At 47.5% G+C, this 20,850-nt stretch overlaps 1 protein-coding gene across 3 annotated transcripts in view; it reads left to right on the top strand.

Moving 5' to 3' along the window:
• Positions 1-20,850, top strand: part of LOC137426087 (uncharacterized) — a 185,108-nt gene that overhangs the window by 94,359 nt on the left and 69,899 nt on the right. For 2 of the 3 annotated variants that reach the window (XM_078774541.1, XM_078774533.1), the window contains exon 3: positions 13,555-15,071. In XM_078774541.1, the coding sequence (XP_078630667.1) occupies positions 13,577-15,071 (1,495 nt within the window). In that variant the 5' untranslated portion in view covers positions 13,555-13,576. The remainder of the gene's footprint in view (positions 1-13,554; positions 15,072-20,850) is intronic. The other variant, XM_078774562.1, reaches the window with a different exon arrangement.

The following is a 20,850-nucleotide window of genomic DNA, read 5'->3' as shown; positions in this document are numbered from 1 at the left end:
CAGTTCTTCACTTAACATGGAAAGAAATTGCTGCTTGGTCTGCCTGTTGGCCAGGAACTGTTCCTTCTGCATTGTGACAATCATGTCGGCTGTAAATGTCACAGTGGCACCAATCTTCCCTTTTGACCGTCTGTGGTGTGTCATGTCCTTTGTGTTGTTACTTTCATACCCATAAAACACCACTACAGCCTTGCCATACTTCTTCGTTACATACTCCATATACTGGTGGCATATGTCTTTATAAGTAGATCCATGGGACCATGGGATGCATTGAAGAAGTGCTCCACCATCCAAGACATACTGGCAGCCATCAACTACATTATCTGCTGGAACATGAGGCCCGATAAGACCCCAGATGGCGTCGGCGAGGGCTGGCTTCTTTGCTTCTTGAAGCAGTAGAGAGGAATCAAATAGGGCTGGGGGATAGCTACATAGCTCATATTTGAGGGCTGACTCGAGTTCATCACTGTTCTGTGCCACTATGACCAGTCTCTGGAAGAGAAGCTGTGGATCAACTTGAATTTGATCTCCATCGATCCTTACAGAAGACTTCATGCCAAGAGTGACAGCTTGATCCTTCCTCTTGAAGGTGAACTCAGCAGGTGCTAGTCCATCCATGGACTTCAGTATCGCAGTGCCAACGGACTGTGCTGTATCAACGTTGACGGTGGAAAGGGCATTCTCCCCAGTGGCAATATTCCGGAAACTAGGGTCATTGCTGAATGGATTGTGCTCCTGTAGATAACTGAGAACTGTCAGTGTGTCCTTCCAGTCACGGGATTGCCTTGCTTTGGTCATGTCTTTGTTCTGCTCTCCAGTGTTGTAGTTGACCCCCGTGAGTCCCTCCATTGCCTGGTTTACTTCTGCACAGGCAGGCATCGATAGCAGCCACAACAGACGCTGTTGCTCCGTCATCCCTCGCCCTCGTGTGAGCCCACCACTGGTTTTTAAACTTCTCATCAGAACCTGCTCAATGACCAGGTCAGGTGAGAGACCTGCCCATAGGCGATCGCTTCGCCGAATCACGTGGAACCCTTCCTCGAAACGTTGTTGGACTTCTGGGTGTTCAGTCTTGAGGTTGTGCATCTGCTGAAGGTACACCCTGGCAGATTTGGTGTAAAGATTGTGTCCTGATGCTGCCAGATAGGGTAGCATGTCCTGGATAGCCTGCAGATGTAAGGCCCAGTTTCCAGTGTGTTCTGCACTGATGTATTTTCGTAGGATGTCCAGCATGTCCATGTACTGAACCCAGAGAGCTGAAGTTCTAGAGGACTTATTGGTGGACTCGATGTGCTTTTGAAGGCGGTCTTTGATTCTCACTAGAACTTCAGACTGACAAACTTCTTCAGCAGATATAGCCCCATTTATCAGCTTCTCATAGATCTTATAAGCTCCCTCCAGGTCCGCATCTCTGCTTCCATCTGTTATCTGATGATCCGGTGGCCTTGCAGCTGCAGCTGCTTCGGCTGACTCTGACTGTCACCACAAGGGGGTGGAGTTCTGTTGTCTGTTGTCTGGAGTTCCATCAAGTGAAGATACTGTTGTCTGGAGTTCCAGATTGCTGTGGTAGATGGAAATCGAACACGTTTGATAGCATCAGTGCATTGAGGGCTGCATCAACAATTGAGTGTGCACGAACTGCTCGCGCAACAGCTTTGCCACACATCATGTGGATTACTGCATTTGGGGCATAGATCAACTCCAGCAGTTCTTGTAGCCCAGATGAGGCCATCAAGTGTCCGATGCAACCGAGGAAGCTCATTTCTGCATGGAAGCCACCCAAACGCAAGACTATTCGTCTCAGATCACTTTCCATTGGCTCAGAGTTGATAATCATGAGAGCCTTCCACCAGAGTGGCTGATCAAACGTGATTATTGGGGTGACATTGTGGCATCGTGCATGCTCACTAACAAATGTCAGGGTCGAGAATATGCATGTGCTATCACTGGGATTCAGATCGATCATCGGCAGAAGCATAAAAGTTGCTTTGCCAGGGTGGTCACCATAATGCACGAACTGCATCATTCCTGACCATGCAGGTCTGGGAGACCCAAAGAGGACGGATGCTTTCCACAGGACATCAAGATTTTCACAGCTGTTCTGGACCTGAAGGTTGACAAGCTTCTGGTAGGTCAGTGCCATCAAATTGTGCCTTTCGTCTTTGTGGTACCGTACTTGTACCCTTCCAACCATTGCCACATCCAAGGAAGTAGCCTTGATCCTGGGGATTGGCTGCCTTGATCTATTTCCAGGGGTTATGGCTGCAATCATTCCTATACCATGGAATGTACCAAGGCCATCAAGCGTGCGGATGTTATGGTCGACATTGTCAGCTACATATTGGACAAACTCTGTTGATAGGTCAGGAATGTTTGTTCCATGGAATTTGGCTGCATTTCGTTCAAACTGGTGCACCTCCTGGTATGCGCAACAAAACCCAAGGTGATGAAGAGTATCAATGAGGAACCGCGATGCAAAGTGGTGATATAGTTGCACGCCCACCCCAAACTGAAGTGGTGCTAACATGACTCTTGGTCTAGTTGCCTGCATCATTGCTTGTCCAATTGCCGCCACTTTGGCTTGAGTTTTGGTCCCGGCAAATAGTTCTTCCAGGAGCACACGAAGAGTATCTGGAAGAAATCTGACGCCAGCCTCTTGCGATTCTATGTCATCAAGAGCTGGGTAAGACTCATAGGATAACCCGATGTCTTTCATATCTTGTTTGATGAGCTTTGCAGCTGCCTGCACAAGCTTGATCTTCTCTTGATCTTCTGTGTTTGTTTGTTTCTGCTGTGTCTCATAGTAGTCTTGCAGCACCACCCTGGCTGTTGTCCTGATGGTAACCACGTTTGGTTTCCCATTGATCTCGGTGTATATTATCTTCTCACCGAAGTGTTTTTGCAGACTCCTCTTCATATGGGTGTAACCGTATGGTTCATGTTCACTGTGTGCAAGCTTCTGCTGCATGAGGTCAATTAGATCATTTATGGTGATCTGCTCGTCATCATTTTCTTCTATATACTTCACAACCTCCAAGAATGCTGCTGTCCTCTCATCAACGACAGGCCGACCAGCCTTCCTCCTCTTGGAGTCTTCTGTGTTTGTCTGATACGCTACTGGTATCTGCTTGTATGTGTGAAAATTCACACTGCAAGTCTGGTGGTAGACTGCATCTGCTGCATGTAGGTCATGCACATGCAGAATCCGTGCCTTCACAGTCTGACCAGTCATCACCTCGTGCACGACATGTTGCCAAAAGCGTGTCCTTGAATTCAATTGTCCTGACTTGGAAAACACTGACTTCACTTGGCTTCTTTCTCTTTTTTCCAAACTGAGCTGGTGTGCCACAAAACAGGCAATCAGTACTGTAAGAGAACCTCCCTGTAGTCGATCTTAGTGTAGGACTCTCACTGCTTGTACTTGTTTCTGACTCTTGTTGCCTGGTGTCCTTGGCTATCTGTTGTGGATTAATGTATGTCCAGCGACAGTCTTTGTGTATCTTATCACCAGGTATGCCCTGAATATTGTCTCCCCTTTTTTTACTGGCCTGGTTGATAGATGAACTTCCCTTCTCTCCAAGTGTTGATACTGACGACCCTCCTCCGTCCACAGACTGCTTGCAAATGACACACTGTTCATATGCCTCCATTTCCTGAAAGTGGAAAAAAAATATGCACGTTGAAAAATATGCACGCACGGTTGAAAACGTGCATGTTTGGAACTGGATCCTAGTCAGGGATGTGCAGAGGATGTTAGAAGGTTCATAACTCAGAAAAGAGCACTGTAGTTGTGGCGTGCGCGGCGTGTTTAAACTAGTTAGCAGAATATGTACAATGCAACATAATGTAATAAATAGCTAGCTAACTATTATAGCTGGAGGAAATTATGGAAAACCCACCTGATGAGGTTAGTATAGCGTACACCGCGATCGATGACACCGGCACAAATGCATGCTCAGGATTGTCCACTCAGTGGACGGCTTGCTGTCGCCTTTGAATGTCCAATCAGCGGACGGCTTGCTGTCGCCTTCGACTGTCCAATCAGCAGACGGCTTGCTGTTGCCTTCGACTGTCCAATCAGCGGACGCTATTACTATATAGATGTTTTTTTGCTTCAAGGAAAAAAATACAGCATAGTCAAATCTAGCAGAAAGGGCTAAAAATCGGTTTTTGGGTAGGATCATATTTATGCATTTTTCAAAACTTTCCACCCATGCATGCCTTAACACTTTTTTTTCCTCATTCAGGACATATTGAGGATACACAAATCAGTTGAATTTGCTTCTGTTGCAATTAGTGAGGTTGACCCTTTTTTTTGCGTAAAATGCCTGCACTATTTCCCGAAAAACCTTTTAGCACCATATACACCCGACTCACCTTGGCGCTTCCTCTTCTTCGCTCCACCACCTGCAAACTTTCCACTTGGTTATGCAGCACGACATCATGATGTGAATACGGACTTTGCATGCATTCCATTTCTTCCTCCCGCGAGTGCTTTTCTAAGTCCGTCTCTTCCGCCCCAATTTCCACTATTGGTTCGATTTCTCTTCCCAGCCCAATGACCGCCAGCGCGCTTCAAATTTTTTCTTTTAATTCTGCGGCTGTTGGCTTTCCCATACCCCGGGGCGTGATTTCTACACCCGTCCACGTGACTTCGCTTTGCTCAACCTCGCTTTCCCCGCGCTTCTCAGGTCGCGCTACCTCGTCGTGTACCAATGTACCTTTCCCGCCCGACATGCGGTGTATGTTCTTCCCAAATTTTTGTATGCGGTCACCCATTCTGTTTCCAAACACTTCAATTAGATTTCCCAATTGCTCCCTGCTCTTTTCCATCTCCTAACTCAATCCCCCAAGTTGGTTTCGCAATTCATTTCTCATTTCCCCCCCCCCCCCCCCCCCCCCCCGTGCAGACCAAATTCAGATCCTGGGGGGACAGGGCCTTCTCCATCGCTGCTCCCACCCTCTGGAACTCACTACCTCACACCATCAGAGACTCTTCCCCCCTCACCACATTCAAAACATCACTCAAGACCGACCTGTTCAACACTGCATTCAGCATTTAACCCCTGACTATCTCTTCTCCTTCTCCTTCCTTTTGCTTTGATTATATTTACCTGTTCATTTTTGTCTTTTTGCACTTGTTTTTTTGTACTCTGTCAAAGCGTCTTTGGGCTTCTTGAAAAGCGCTATATAAAATAAATGTATTATTATTATTATTATTATTATTATTCCCTCAATTTGGTTTCCCATTTGCTCCCCAAGTTTATTACTCTGAGCATCCATTTTATTTTCCATCTGTTTACTATTCTTTGCCATCTCCATTTGTATGACCGCCTGTAGCTGTGCCATGAGGTCCTGCAGATCCATCCCTCCCACTTGCGCAGCGGGCGCAGCCCTCGTCGCCATGTGCAAAGCGCCGCCATTTTGTGCGCCTGCAACCCCCACTACCGCACCTTCTTCGCTTTCCTCCTCCATTACTCCCACTTCCTCCCTGGGGTCCTGGGTTTACTCTAACCCTTCCTCTACCTCCCCCACCGGCATCCGATCGCCTTGATTATCCATGGCAAGATTTTAATTTGGTTTTTAATACTAAAAATTTCGGCCGCTCAAAATTTTGACCAAATTTTTTCAGATGTTAACAAATTTGGTTCGGGTCCAATCCCACTCCCAGACACCAATTGTTGCGGATTCGGGGGTCGGCGCTCCCCCTATCAAGGGGGGTGTAAATCCCCTTGTCTTTTAAGCGGGCCGTCCCCCAATCCTGGAAATTATGACGCTCCTCCCGGTGGGAATCAGCTAGGGTGATTGGTCAATGAAGTCCCAAATACCTACTTACTAACCCCGACCACGAGCAGGGAAATAACTCCCGCTCGAACCACGGATAAGATGGAATATTGCCGAGCGGTTAGCAATCCGTGATCCGAGCCGTTAACAAATGACTAAACCCGATCCTGAGCGGTTTCCAAATCGTGCCACAGGTACTCAATTGAGAGAAAGGACGGAGGCGATCGAATAAGAGGAAACTAGAGTAAGGGAAGAACAAAGAGTGGGTTTATTAATTATTTACAAGCAAAAGAAGAGGAAACGAAAGCATGTACAAGAAGAAGAAGAAACAAAAGGATACAGGGCAAGCTTATATATACAGTCTTACTAACAACCCCGGACAAACATACACACTCACACGGGATGGTAGCTGGTAGGGGAGGAAGGTCCAGGCAGATGGGTCCAGGCAGGTCGACCCCGTCCAGGCTCCGGGTCCGCGGGCAAAAAACGGCAGGCAGCTTAGCGTGTCGTTGGCTCGCGACCGGACCTTACATATGCGAGGGGCTGGAATGCTGCGTACGTATAGCGTGCCAAACGCTCTCTCTCTCCCGATCAATCAATGTCCATATCAAACAGGCAGTTCGTATCAAATGGAGCGCTCCTGGATCAGTCCGTTAACAATGGAGTTCCCTCGCGCAGTCAGTTCCGAAACAATGTGTTCGCTCGCCCGATGTCTGCGCAGTCCTTTACGATCAGCATCCCCCGGCGCAGTCCGTGATAGGGCTTGGCGCGTGCGCTTATATAGTGCGCTTATAGATCAATCCGCGCTTCATAGAGCCACGCCCGCCAGTGAGCTCACCTCAGCCCTGGTTGGTTCGCAAGGGCTCACCGGCTCCGCCCTTGACGGCTCGTTGACAGGGCCACGCCTCATTCTTGGTGCTCCGCCCCCTTCCTCTCCAAGCTTGACCGCATGCGTAATGGCGTTTCCTGAGCGAACGCTGAGGCGGCTGTGGCTGGCAGAGGCGCGTAACAGAATTGGGAGAGAGAGGTTGGCACAATGGCCAGAATGGATTGGGACCTATCTTATTTGATTAATGCAACGCAGATTCAACTATTGGGAACACAGCCTTATCTGAAACACATACTAAGGAAATAACTGAAATTCCTATAGTGTCCTACGTGTTGCTGTGGCCTAACTATGGGTGCAACCTTTAACCCTTTTAAATGATGGAATATTATTTACAAGTATTTACAAAGTGAGGGGTTCTCAAAACCGCAACAATATACACACACACACACACACACACACACACACACACACACACACACACACACACACACACACACACACACACACACACACACACACACACACACACACATGGTCTTGGGCATGGCACAAGTCAAAGTGCATAAAGGGTGATTTGTAGACATCACCCTTTCTCGCCAGCCCCTTGTCACCATTATTTTGCCTTGTGCCATGCCAACTTGCACGACACCATCCCAAGACCAACTTGTGCCTGCCAAAAGTCCTCGTCTGATATCTTCATTGTGTGAATCTGGTTGTGTGAATGTGAATTGTGGGGGTGGAGGGGGAGAGGGCGGGTGGGGTAGTGGTGAGAGAGGAATAGTTCCTGTTGTACATAAAATCATGTTTGCTCCCCCTCATTCCTTTGCTTGTCTTTTGACAGCCAAATGTGTTCTGTTATTTATTTATTATTATTATTATTGTTATTATTATTATTAATTATTATTATTATTAATAATAATAATAGAGGCGGGAGGTCACGTCTTTTCGAAGCTGTCCATGCGCTCACGCTTTCGAAGTTAAGTAATTTTTCACAATTGTGTTTTTGTCGAAACTGTATCTATCTTTCAGTGTGTGTACCTATCGTGTGTCTTTAGTAAGATTCTCGGTGTTAATTTTTCATACATGTATACTAAATCGTCGGTTAATTCGTGTCGCGTATTTTGAGGCCTCGTAGGCTACCGTGTCCGACTTTGAGGCTTTGTTTTTCTCTCAGCGGTCCGTCGATTGCGCTGAAATTACTTTCGTTCTCTGTTTTTGTCCCAGTCTTTCCCCCATACTTCCTTGTTTAAAATCTCAACTCAAAAAAAAAAAAAAATTTCCTTCTCTGTTCTTATTCGCTTATTCGTTGTTCTTATTTGTTCGTTCGTTCTTTGATCACGTGTTTCACCCCCATTTCCATTTTCCATTTCCCCAGATAATTTTCACTGCTCAATTTAAAAATGTTTAAACTTTCCCCTGAAGAACTGTATTCTGTCGTATATTATAACACCTTTTTCTTCTTCTTCTATAAAAGGATGCTTTCGACTTGCTCACCAAATCTATTCATTCCAAAAAAAAATTCCATCTCTTACAGTTCCTCTTTTCTACATTCCCGAAACTCTCCTGCACTCCACCCCATCTTCAGCGTCCTCAAACGTATTTTTGACTCAAGGTCACAAGAAACTCATTTTGCAATAAATGTCGTTTCCCATTAATCGTACACTTTTCAAAATCCAATCTCACCCCTCCCCTCCAAATCTTCCCCATCACCCCTTCCCTCCAAAACTTCCCCATCACCCCTCCCCTCCAAAACTTCCCCATCACCCCTCCCCTCCAAATCTTCCCCATCACCCATCTTTCAAATATTCCCCCTTGCCCCTCCCCTCCAAATCTTCCCCATCACGCATCCCTTTCAAATCTTCCCCCTTGCCCCTCCCCTCCAAATCTACCCCCTTGCCCCTCCCCTCCAAATCTTCCCCATCACCCATCTCTTTCAAATCTTCCCCCTTGCCCCTCCTGTATCTTCTTGATATCCCCTTCTGTATCTTGCCCCTCCTCCAAATCTTCCCCATCACCCATCCCTTTCAAATCTCCCCCCTTGCCCCTTCCCTCCTAAACTCCCCCACACTGCTCCCCTCCGAGACTCTCCCTCGCTCCTCCCCTCCTAGACTCCCCTCTCAGCCCTCCTCCTCAAAGCGTCCTCCCCGCTTCTTCCCCCTTCCAACTTTCACCTTCATCTCCCCCAACCTTTTGCCTCGCTCTTCCCCCTCCTCAAATAACACCTCACTGTGCCTCACCCAATCACCATCAAACCTTTTGTCCACCCCATTCTTCCCTTTCTCCAAGCTATTCTGAAATCTCTGACACACCTTCAACAGCTCTCCCTACCACTTCCTCCTCTTCCACATCTTATCCTACCCCTCCCCCCCCCCCCTGTTCTGTATCCGATGCTCCCCCTTCCTCTTCATTAACGGTATGGACCTCAAACATCCGGGGCCTTCGCTCAAACTTGACTGATCTCTCCATACCGGTTGCTTCTGACAAACCAGACGTGATCTGCTTAACAGAAACTTTCCTCCTTCATGATGTCTCTGATTCCTTGGTATCTCTCCCAGGTTACTCCCTCCTCTGGTATGATAGACCCGAGCCTCGTCCTGGAGGTGGGGTTGCTATCTTTATAAAATAAACTCTCTTCCTCACTCGCCCTGCACTGCCCTCTCTCCACCTCACCCCCAGGAATACCTTTGGCTGCGGCTTCCCCTTCGCTCCCACCTTTTGTTCATATGTGTGTTGTACAGTCCACCAAACAGTGATGACTCCATCTACATCTCGCTGTCTGATAATACGGACCAACTTCTGTCTACCCATCCCAACTCTCTCTTTCTCATATGTGGTGATTTCAATTGTCACCATGCCAGTTGGCTGGGTGTGGGTACCCCTCTCACCAGCCATGGCTCTTCAGCAATGGACTTCTGCGACTCACTGGGACTGACACAATCTGTCAATTTCCCGACCCGGATCTCAGTCAACGGAGCATCTTCTCTTCGGGAAGATGACTAACTTCCTGGTTATGACTATGTTATATACCTTCCTGGTTAGGTTATGACTAACTTCCCTGAAAATGTCTGCTGCTCTTCATCTGCTCCAATTGGCTCATCTGATCATGTGCTTGTTAAAGTGGACATCTCTCTGACCATTCTCAGAGAGCCTCCTCAGCGGCGACGAGGCTGGCATGTCACTCAGACCAACTGGCACGGTCTTCAAGCAGCCATCAATCATCTGGACTGGTCTCCCATCTCTACCGCCTCTGACATCAACTCACCATGGGAATTCTTCCAAAGTAAATTGCTCTCTCTCATGCACAGATTTATCCCATCTCGTCTTCAGTTGTCATACCCTCCCTCCCGTCTATGGTACACGGAATCTTGTGGTGAGGCTGTTGCCCAGAAACAACTTGCTTTCGTCTCCTGGAAAGCAAATCCAAAGGAAGAAATCTCATTTCCTTTCACAAAGCCCGAAACAAGTGTGTGTCCACCCTCAGGAGAGCCAGAAAACAATATCTCTCCGTTCTCAAGACCGAACTCTCTTATCTGTCTCCCTCTTCCAAATCCTGGTGGTGTCTGGTCAAATCTGTTTCTGGTGTTTGTTCCCCCTCCATCCCCTCCCTCACCTCAAACGGCGACACGGCTGACTCCGCACATGAAAAAGCTGAATGCCTCAACTCTGTGTTTGCCTCTAAATCTTGTGTCCCAAACCCATCCCTCTCACTGTACCCAGTCACTGTACCCAGTACTGTACCCACTGTACCCAGTCGTACCCAGCTGCTCCTGGACTCTGTGTCCTTTCCTCCTGACAAGGTGGAAAAGTTTCTGTCAACCCTTGACTCTGATTCTGCAACTGGATCTGACGGCATCAGCCCACGGGTCCTAAAATCCTGTTCTTCCGCTCTTTCACTCCCTCTCTCTGTTATCTTTACCCTCTCTTTTGCTCAAGGTCATCTGCCATCTGCTTGGAAATCAGCCAACATCACCGCTTTGCACAAAAAAGGTGCACAAACAGATCCTAGCAACTACAGCCCAATCAGCCTTCTCCCAATTATCAGCAAAGTCATGGAATCCATCATTGCTTCGGATATGAAATCTTTCCTCTTCTCCAATGGCTTGATCTCTGATCATCAATTTGGTTTCAGACCTGGTCACTCTACTCTGGACATGCTGCTCCTGCTTTCTCAACAATGGATGGAGGTCCTCAATGCCAAACAGGAAATTAGAGCTGTCTGCCTTGACATATCACGTGCCTTCGATACGGTCTGGCACCCCGCTCTGCTCACCAAACTCTCCTCCTTTGGTATCCATGGAAATCTCCACGCATGGCTGGCGGACTTCCTCTCTAGTCGTAGTCAACGTGTGGCCCTGAAAGGGGTTTCTCTCATCTCCTCTTCCTGTTCAGGCTGGAGTTCCCCAAGGCAGTGTTCTGGGCCCTGTGCTTTTTCTGGTCTTCATCAATGATCTCTCTGACTCTTGAAAATCCTTTCTATCTCTTTGCTGATGACTCTACTCTCTGTTGCTCCATGCCTCATGCCTCAGATCGGCAGTCTGCAGCCTCCTCACTCTGTGCAGACCTGGACAAAATCACAGACTCGGCAAACAAGTGGAACATGTCTTTCAATCCTGACAAATCTCACACTCTTACGATGTCTCTCCGAAAAGACCGACTGGACAACCCTCCCATCCACTTTCTGAATAATCCTCTCCAAGAAGTTCTGTCACTAGCTTTTGGGTCTCACTATCTGCCATGATCTTTCCTGGGAAAACCACATTTCAGATCTGGCCTCCAAAGCCAGTCGCCGACTGGGCATCCTCCGTCGTGCGAAGTCCTTCCTTGGCACACCTGAGCTCCTCACCACATACAAGGCTTTCATCCACAGCTCAATGGAATACTGCTCTCCCCTCTGGGCTGGTGCTCCTGCCTCACACCTAGCTCGTCTTCACGCTGTTGAAACCAAAGCGTTCAGAATCATTGGAATCTCCTGCGATGAAGCTAACTCCAAGGGCCTTTCACTCACTCACCGCAGGGAGGTTGGTGGTCTTTCCGTCTTCTACTGCCTCCTCTCTGGCCTTGCCCCCCCCCCCCCAGCTCTCTCTGGGCTCTGTCCCCCAAATATTCCTACAGGTCGCACAAGATCTGCCTTCAACCCTCTTATGGTTAAACTGCCAAAATCAAGACTCTCTGCTCACCTTCACTCCTTCATTCCTCTTTTCTCCTGCCTCTGGAACAACCCCCCTCACTCTCTTCAATCCCACTCCACCCTCCAGGTCTTTAAAACAGCTGTTCACCACCATGTCTTATCTTCCCCCATCCAAAACCTTGATCTTTTCTACCCCCGCTAATTTCACCCCAAATCCACTTTTTTGAAATACCAACTTCTGTCCTGGAAGTCCTTGGTGTCCTTGTGTTTTATACTTCTGCCCCCTCCCCCCACCCCACCTTCCCACGCCTCCTCCCCCCAAGCCCTCTCCCTCCCACACATCTCCTTGCTCTCAAATGTTGTTTGTGTGCTTCCCCTTCTCTCCCCATCTTGTCTTCCGCTCCCTCTTTTTATATATTTTGTTTGTCTGTTTGATTTGTTTGTGAAATAAATGTTAGCTCTTTCACGAGCCATAATTCTGTATAATAAAATAATAATAATAAAAATGTTTTTGTTTTTTTGGTATACTTATTCGAGGCTCGTTCAAGAGCTAACACGTACAACATATAATAAAGGGAGGGGGACATAGAGGGAAGCACATCAGCAGCAGGGAGCAGGGACATCAGCAGATCTGTGGAAGAAAGAGGGCTGGGGATGGACACTACAAGGGATAAAGATAAGGATAAAATACACGGGATAAAGAAGATGGACACTACAAGGACTTTCAGGAAAGAAAACAGGGAATTTGAAGGAGGTGGGTTTGGGGTGGAATAATGGGGGTAGAAAAGATCAAGGTTTTTGATGGGGGTAGATATGAGATGGTGGTGAACAGTTGTTTTGAAGACTTGGAGGGATGGAGTGGGATTGAAGAGAATGTGGGAGTTTGTTGCAGAGGTGGGAGAAAAGAGGAATGAAAGAGTGAAGGTGAACAGTGAGTCTTGATTTTGGCAGTTTCACCAGAAGAGGGTAGCTGGCAGATCTTGTTCGATCTGAAGGAAGATTTGGGGGACAGAGCAAGGGGAGCTCGGCCGAAGAGGAGTCCTGCCTGTGGTGAGAGAGAGAAAGGTTTTCAGAATCTGCTTCATCACGGGAGCCTTGGTTGATCCTAAAATGATCCTAAAAGCCTTGGTTTTTACTACATGAAGCTGAGCTCGGTGTGAGGCAGGAGCACCACCCCAGACGGGAGACCAGTATTCCATCAAACTTCAGATGAAAGCTTTGTATGTGGTGAGGAGGGAGCTCAGTTGTGTCAAGGAAGGACTTCACATGATGGAGGATGCCCTGTCGGTGACTGACCTGAGAGGCCAGCTTGGAAATGTGTTTTTTCCAGGAAAGATCATGGCAGACGGTGAGACCCAAAAGTTTGAGTGACAACTTCTTCGAGAGGATTGTTGAGAAAGTAGATGAGAGGATTTTCCAGACGGTCTTTTCAGAGAGATACAGTTAGAGTGTGAGAATTGTCAGGAAACTCATCCAACCAAGATATTCTAGTTTTGTATTTTAAATTAATTTTCTGAAATTTGTAGAATTTGTTTTTCACTTGGAAGTTGTGGGTTACAATATGTAAATAAAGGTGCAAAAAGTCTGATTTAATGCAAATTAATTTCAGGCTATAAGGCAACAAAAGGTGAAAAATTTGAAAGGGGGTGGAGACTTTCTATACTGTATAAACATGTATTCTAAAAGTTGTCCCCTGCAGCCCCGTCCCCATGCTCGTCCATAACCAGAAGCTGAAGCAATTCTTTGATGAACCTTTTTGCTCATCCAGCTTAACGTTTAATTTTTAATAACCATCTCCATGCTTACCTCTCAGCCCTGGAAGAGAAAGGGAAGCTATGTCTGAGTCTGAGGATTTGAACCCAGGCTCTGAGTTGGCCGATTCGTACATGGAGCAACAGGAGCACCAACAGCAGCAACAGGAGCACCAACAGCAGCAACAGGAGCACCAACAGCAGCACCAACAGGAGCACCAACAGCAGCAACAGGAGCAACAACAGCAGCAACAGGAGCACCAACAGCAGCAACAGGAGCACCAACAGCAGCAACAGGACAACCAACAGGAGCAACAGGAGCACCAACAGCAGCAACTGGAGCACCAACAGCAGCAAATGGAGCAGCAACAGGAGCACGAACAGCAGCAACTGGAGCACCAACAGCAGCAACTGGAGCACCAACAGGAGCAACAGGAGCACCAACAGCAGCAACAGCAGCAACAGGAGCACCAACAGCAGCAACAGGAGCAACAGGAGCACCAACATCAGCAACTGGAGCACCAACAGCAGCAACAGGAGAACCAACAGGAGCAACAGGAGCACCAACAGCAGCAACTGGAGCACCAACAGCAGCAAATGGAGCACCAACAGCAGCAACAGGAGCAGCAACAGGAGCACGAACAGCAGCAACTGGAGCACCAACAGCAGCAACTGGAGCACCAACAGGAGCAACAGGAGCACCAACAGCAGCAACAGCAGCAACAGGAGCACCAACAGCAGCAACAGGAGCAACAGGAGCACCAACATCAGCAACTGGAGCACCAACAGCAGCAACTGGAGCACCAACAGCAGCAACTGGAGCACCAACAGCAGCAACTGGAGCACCAACAGCAGCAACTGGAGCACCAACAGCATCAACAGGAGCACCAACAGCAGCAACAGGAGAACCAACAGCAGCAACAGGAGAACCAACAGCAGCAACAGGAGAACCAACAGCAGCAACAGGAGCACCAACAGCAGCAACAGGAGCACCAACAGCAGCACCAACAGCAGCAACAGGAGCAGCAACAGGAGCAGCAACAGGAGCAACAGGAGCATCAACAGCAGCAACAGGAGCATCAACAGCAGCAACAGGAGCATCAACAGCAGCAACAGGATCACCAACAGCTGCAACAAGAGCACCAACAGCTGCAACAGGAGCACCAACAGCTGCAACAGGAGCACCAACAGCTGCAACAGGAGCACCAACAGCAGCAACAGGAGCACCAACAGCTGCAACAGGAGCACCAACAGCAGCAACAGGAGCACCAACAGCAGCAACAGGAGCACCAACAGCAGCAACGGCAGCAACAGGAGCACCAACGGCAGCAAGAGGAGCACCAACGGCAGCAACAGGAGCACCAACGGCAGCAACAGGAGCACCAACGGCAGCAACAGGAGCACCAACAGCACCAACACAAACAGGAGCAGCACCATCAGGAGCAGCATCAGGAGCAGCAGCAGGAGCAGCAACAGGAGCAACAGCAGCAACAGAAGCAAGAAAGCTCTGTTGACATCCAGAATGATGCTAGTTCAACTATTACAGCACAAAAGGATGCAAGTTCATCTTGCAGTTTTCGTAAGTACTTCTTTGCACTGCCTTACACTTCGCATGCACCCTCGCTCATTGGGAATCTTTCTGCGATAGTATTGCAAAATGATAATTATCAAATGGAGTTAATATTCCAATGAAAACTACAGCTGTGCATAATGGAAATGTAACCATCTTAGGAAAACAAGGTGTGCCCACCCGTCACTTCGCCGATTCATCTATCTATAATTCCAGTAATCTCTGTGTGTGTGTGTGTCTGTGTGTGTGTATGCGACCGCTGTTTCTCGACAACTACCGGTCCGATATACTTGAAACTTGCCAGGTATATTGCTGGGGACCCGAGGATGTGCCTTTTCAAGGTTTCATATTAATCGGAGAAGTAGTTACCGAGCTATGGCGATTTCTTTACCAAACTCCGCAAGCCGTTCGCTTTGGACCAAACCATTGCATGTAAATAGAGGGGGGGGGGATTGTCACCGTACTCGCAAGCCGTTCGCTTTGGACCAAACCATTTCATGTAAATAGAGGGGGGGATTGTCACCGTACTCGCAAGCCGTTCGCTTTGGCTTTGCGAATGGACCAAACCATTTCATGTAAATAGAGGGGGGGGATATAATTTTAGATATATATATAGTACGGGCATGCCCTAGTTTAATCAAAAGGCAGCATGCTGTACTTCACAAACCTGTTGCATGTCCATCTATGAATCTCAATGTGGCGTGAAATGAAGCGAAACGCGTGACAATGTTTCTTTTATAACACATAGTTGTTGTTGTTGTTATGGTTGTTGTGATCAAGGTTTTTTGTTGTTATCATGGTTGTTGTGATGGCTGTGTTATTGTTATCTCTGCCACAGAAGGTGGACGAAGGTTATGATAATGTATGTCTGTCTGTCTGTCTGGCTGTCTGTCTGTCTGTTTGTTTGTCATGCTATAACTTGAGAAGGGATTAACGGATTTCAATAAATCTAACTACGGTGGATTCGGGTAACTCCCGGGAATGTTTGTGATCCAATTTTTTTTTATGGGTACATGGGACACACATTTCAAAACTGCAAATGGCAACGCGTGACGTTGGTTATCCCTGCACGGAGCAGGATCCACCAGGAATCCTTTGTTAACTTGACATCGGATTTCAATGAAACCACTCTCAGGAAGTAAACATAACCACTTATCCCTCTCCCTACAAAGATGTTTCAGCCACCACGTTGATTCAAATCTCCACAAATCTCCACAAATCCAAATCATACAAATCGTACATATATATATATATATATATATATATATATATATATATATATATATATATATATATATATATATATATATATCTGTATATATATATATATACAGTGAAACCTTGACTTACGAGTGCAACCAACTTACGAGTTTTCCGAGATACGAGCCGTCGCTCGGGCGGTTTATTGCTTTGAGATGCGAGCCGAGATCTGAGTTACGAGCTTACGCCACCCGCCACCAGGTGGGTTCCGGTCACGTGGTTATCTTGCCGTGCAAGCATATCTGCCGTATATAGCTGCTGCTTTGTTTTCGCATTTTGGTTATTTTGGAAAATTTCTTAGTTTTAACCATGGGTCCTAAGTAATTGAGTGCCAAGGGCAGTACTGAGAAGAAGAAGAGGATGATGTGCTTGGATATAAAACACGCAATCGTCGAAAAACATGAGCGAGGTGTGCGTGTTGTCGACTTGGTGAGGCAGATGTGAAGGCAGCTGAAGATTTTATTATAACTTTTGCCGAACTGATAGAAGCCGAACGATACATCCCCCAGCAAATCTTCAACTGTGACGAGACAGGGCTCTTCTGGAAAAAGATGCCGAGGAGGACGTATATAACGGCAGAGGAGAAGAGCATGCCAGGCCACAACTTGTTCAGAGTGCCGGCGATAGCTCGCCTTCTCTTTGTGGAAGACACGGTGAGATCCTTAACATCGAACAACTAATGGGACGCAAACGGGGCGCCCAGTTTAGCGGTACACACATTGATGATTCACCCTGCCTGTGAAACACCGACATGACAGGTTATAGCTGGGTCTGGATTCAAACCCAGGCTGGACAGTTTAGAGTCAAGTGTGCGTACCTCCAGTCCAGGCCATCCTGCCAACTTGTATGCTGCATACAGGTGAAATATAAAGTGCGAGATATTTTTATATATACTGCATATTTAAAAAAAAATTGGTATGGTTTTTGGCGGGCTGGAACGGATTAATAGCATTTCAATGCATTTTAATGGGGAAATTTAATTTGAGAAACAAGCAAATTGAGTTACGAGCTCGGTCACAGAACGAATTAAACTCGTAAGTCAAGGTTTCACTGTATATATATATATATATATATATATATATATATATATATATATATATATATATATATATATATATATATATATATATATATATATATATATATATATATATATATATATATATATATATATATATATATATATATATTGTTGCAGTTTTGGGAATAAAGGTAACCCCCCCTCTTAGTTAGTTGCACCACAACATGTGGCCTCGCTTAGTTCAGTTATTTCCTATTAAATGTAAGCATAGTCTCCTTTCCTGTGTTAGTATGCGTTGGAGCAGGCGAGTAAGTGCAGGCTTCGTTGTTCCTTGGGCTGGAATGCCATGTGCTTCGCCCAGAACAAGTCTGAGAGGCCCGAGGGAGGAGCTGAAGGGGAGTGAGCGGCAAGCAGCCAATGGAAGCTCAGGGGAGTGGCTAACAACGGCAGCCAAGGGAGGGGCATGGAACATTCTAATGGGACTCTGAGGAGGGGCTATGAAACCCTGCCCCGGGCCCCCCGAACGAAGAGGTGTGGTTGGAACTCTCTCTGTGATCGAGGCTCTCTGTGCACGAACTCTCCCTGTCCTGCGCTCTGCTGCCTGTTAATAGCGCTTGCGAGGACGATCTCTCCCGGGGCCACAGACGCCAACGATCTCCTTGCGTGAGCTCCCTGCACATGCCGCGAACATCCCAGGGGCACGCCGAACGAGCTGACCGGGGCGAACGGCGCCAACGACCGCGCTTGGAGCGTGTCGTCCTTCTTCATCCTTTTCCCCACGTGTGTGAGTGGGCCCTTGTCTGGGGATTAATTAAGGACGATAAGATTCTGCTCTGTGTCGCTTTGCCCTGACCATTTGTACATTATAATAAACCTGTGTTCTTTCGCATCCATTTGGCCGTTAACGTCATTTCCCACCATTGGCTTCGCACTGTACGAATAAAACTGCTCAATCGGGTTCAATAAGAATTAACGGCACGAGTCACGTGACACGCAAACCGCTCAGGCGTATCAGACTAGCTTGACCCGTGCGAGGTCCAGTCCCCGTTCTCGTGGCAGCGTGTGTATAGAAGGTACTTGGGGATTCAACCGGATACCCTTCCGCACGCTCGCTACGGGGGTGGCGGCTGGAATTGCTCCGCAATCCGCCCCACGAGTGTAAAGTGGGTCGCGGCCTCGTGGACTCGAAGGCCCGAGGGGGAAAAGGGTTTAACCTACCTCTGTACGTCGACGGGCTCGAGATCCGCAACAATATATATATATATATATATATATATATATATATATATATATATATATATATATATATATATACAGTGGAACCTTGACTTACGAGTTTAATTCGTTCCGTGACCGAGCTCGTAACTCAAATTGCTCGTATCTCAAATCAAATTTCCCCATTGAAATGCATTGAAATGCTATTAATCCGTTCCAGCCCGCCAAAAACCACACCAATTTTTTTTTAAATATACAGTATATATAAAAATATCTCGCGCTTTTATTTCACCTGTATGCAGCATACAAGTTGGCAGGATGGCCTGGACTGGAGGTACGCACACTTGACTCTAAAGTCTAAACTGTCCAGCCTGGGTTTGAATCCCGACCCAGCTATAACCTGTCATGGGTGAATCACAGACAGGGTGATTCATCAATGTGTGTACCGCTAAACTGGGCGCCCCGTTTGCGTCCCATTAGTTGTTGGATGTTAAGGATCTCACCGTGTTTTCCACAAAGAGAAGGCGAGCTATCGCCGGCATTCTGAACAAGTTGTGGCCTGGCATGCTCTTCTCCTCTGCCGTTATATACGTCCTCCTCGACACCTCGCTCATGTTTTTCGACGATTGCGTGTTTTATATCCAAGCACATCATCCTCTTCTTCTTCTCAGCACTGCACTTGCCACTCACTTTCTTAGGCCCCATGGTTAAAACTAAGAAATTTTCCGAAATAACCAAAATGCGAAAAATAAAAATGCAGCGCTGTACGACAGAGATACGTACTGTACTTGCACGGCAAGATAACCACGTGACCAGAACCCACCTGGCGGCGTGAACTCGAAATAACCAAAATGCGAAAAAAAAAATGCAGCGCTATACGACAGAGATACGTACTGTACGTGCACGGCAAGATAACCACGTGACCAGAACCCACCTGGCGGCGTGAACTCGAAATAACCAAAATGCGAAAAAAAAAATGCAGCGCTATACGACAGAGATACGTACTGTACGTGCACGGCAAGATAACCACGTGACCAGAACCCACCTGGCGGCGTGAACTCGAAATAACCAAAATGCGAAGAAAAAAAATGCAGCGCTATACGACAGAGATACGTACTGTACGTGCACGGCAAGATAACCACGTGACCGGGTGGCGAAAGCTCGTAACTCGGATCTCGGCTCGCATCTCAAAGCAATAAACCGCCCGAGCGACGGCTCGTATCTTGAAAAACTCGTAAGTTGGGGCACTCGTAAGTCAAGGTTCCACTGTATATATATATATATATATATATATATATATATATATATATATATATATATATTGTTGCGGTTTTGCGAAGCCCGTTCCCTTACCAAGGGGAGATTAAGCCTCTTGTTCTCCTTGGGTCTTCGAACCGCGAGACTGAGTCGCCACTTTCGGTCAGACGTGGGAAAGGGTCTGGGGACAATTATTTTCGCACGTACCTAAGTACCCACGCCGCCACGGAAGCGGGGATCGAGTCTCGCACGAACCACGCGTAATTGAGTACACCCTAGCGGATGGCGTACTACATGGTCCGTGCTATTACCTTGCTATTGGAACCAGATCAGAGCGATATAATTCGTACCATGCTAAGTCAATGATGGAGAGAAAAAAGCCGTCGAATCAAAGGAATAACAGATTTAATTGTTATTTACACAATGTACAATGGTAGAAGAAGCAGAGACACAGGGCAGTCGTAAACAGCCTTACTTATTCTCCAAACAATGGGCCCACTTAAACACACAGGGAGATGAAAGAAGAATATTCATGCGCCGAACGTGCCGGCTTTGGTCGTCCAGGAACACCTCACCCGGCGTGGCCCTCTGGCGGTCACAGCACGTATCCCCGGCGAAGACAGGCAGGCAGGCGGGAAAATCCTCGCGGCGCGTATCTCAGCAAAGGCAGGCAGGCGGGAAAATACACGCGTCTGTGGCCCAGCACGGCTGTCTTTCACAGCGCGATTAATACAACTGCACGCTTTCACTCTCGTAACTGACACGGCGCAACTCGTCTGCACTCCTCGGGGATCTGACTCCAGCTCAACTCCACTCATAACTCGTAACTCAACAGAGGACCGAATACAGCCCATCCCTTCTCATAACCCGTCTGCCTCCCTTCTCATAACTTGTCTGCCTCCCTTCTCATAACTCGTCTGCCTCCCTTCTCATAACGTGGCGCGTCTCCCCTCATAACTGAGGTGGGGGCTCCGGGCACAGGGTTATATTGCCCCCGCCCTAGCCCGCATCGAATGTTCCAAACCCCGCCTTTTG

The sequence above is a fragment of the Myxine glutinosa genome, chromosome 1, assembly GCF_964187855.1.
Source record: "Myxine glutinosa chromosome 1, kmMyxGlut1.1, whole genome shotgun sequence".
Lineage (NCBI taxonomy): Eukaryota > Metazoa > Chordata > Myxini > Myxiniformes > Myxinidae > Myxine > Myxine glutinosa.
This window is presented reverse-complemented; position numbering and strand designations above follow the sequence as displayed.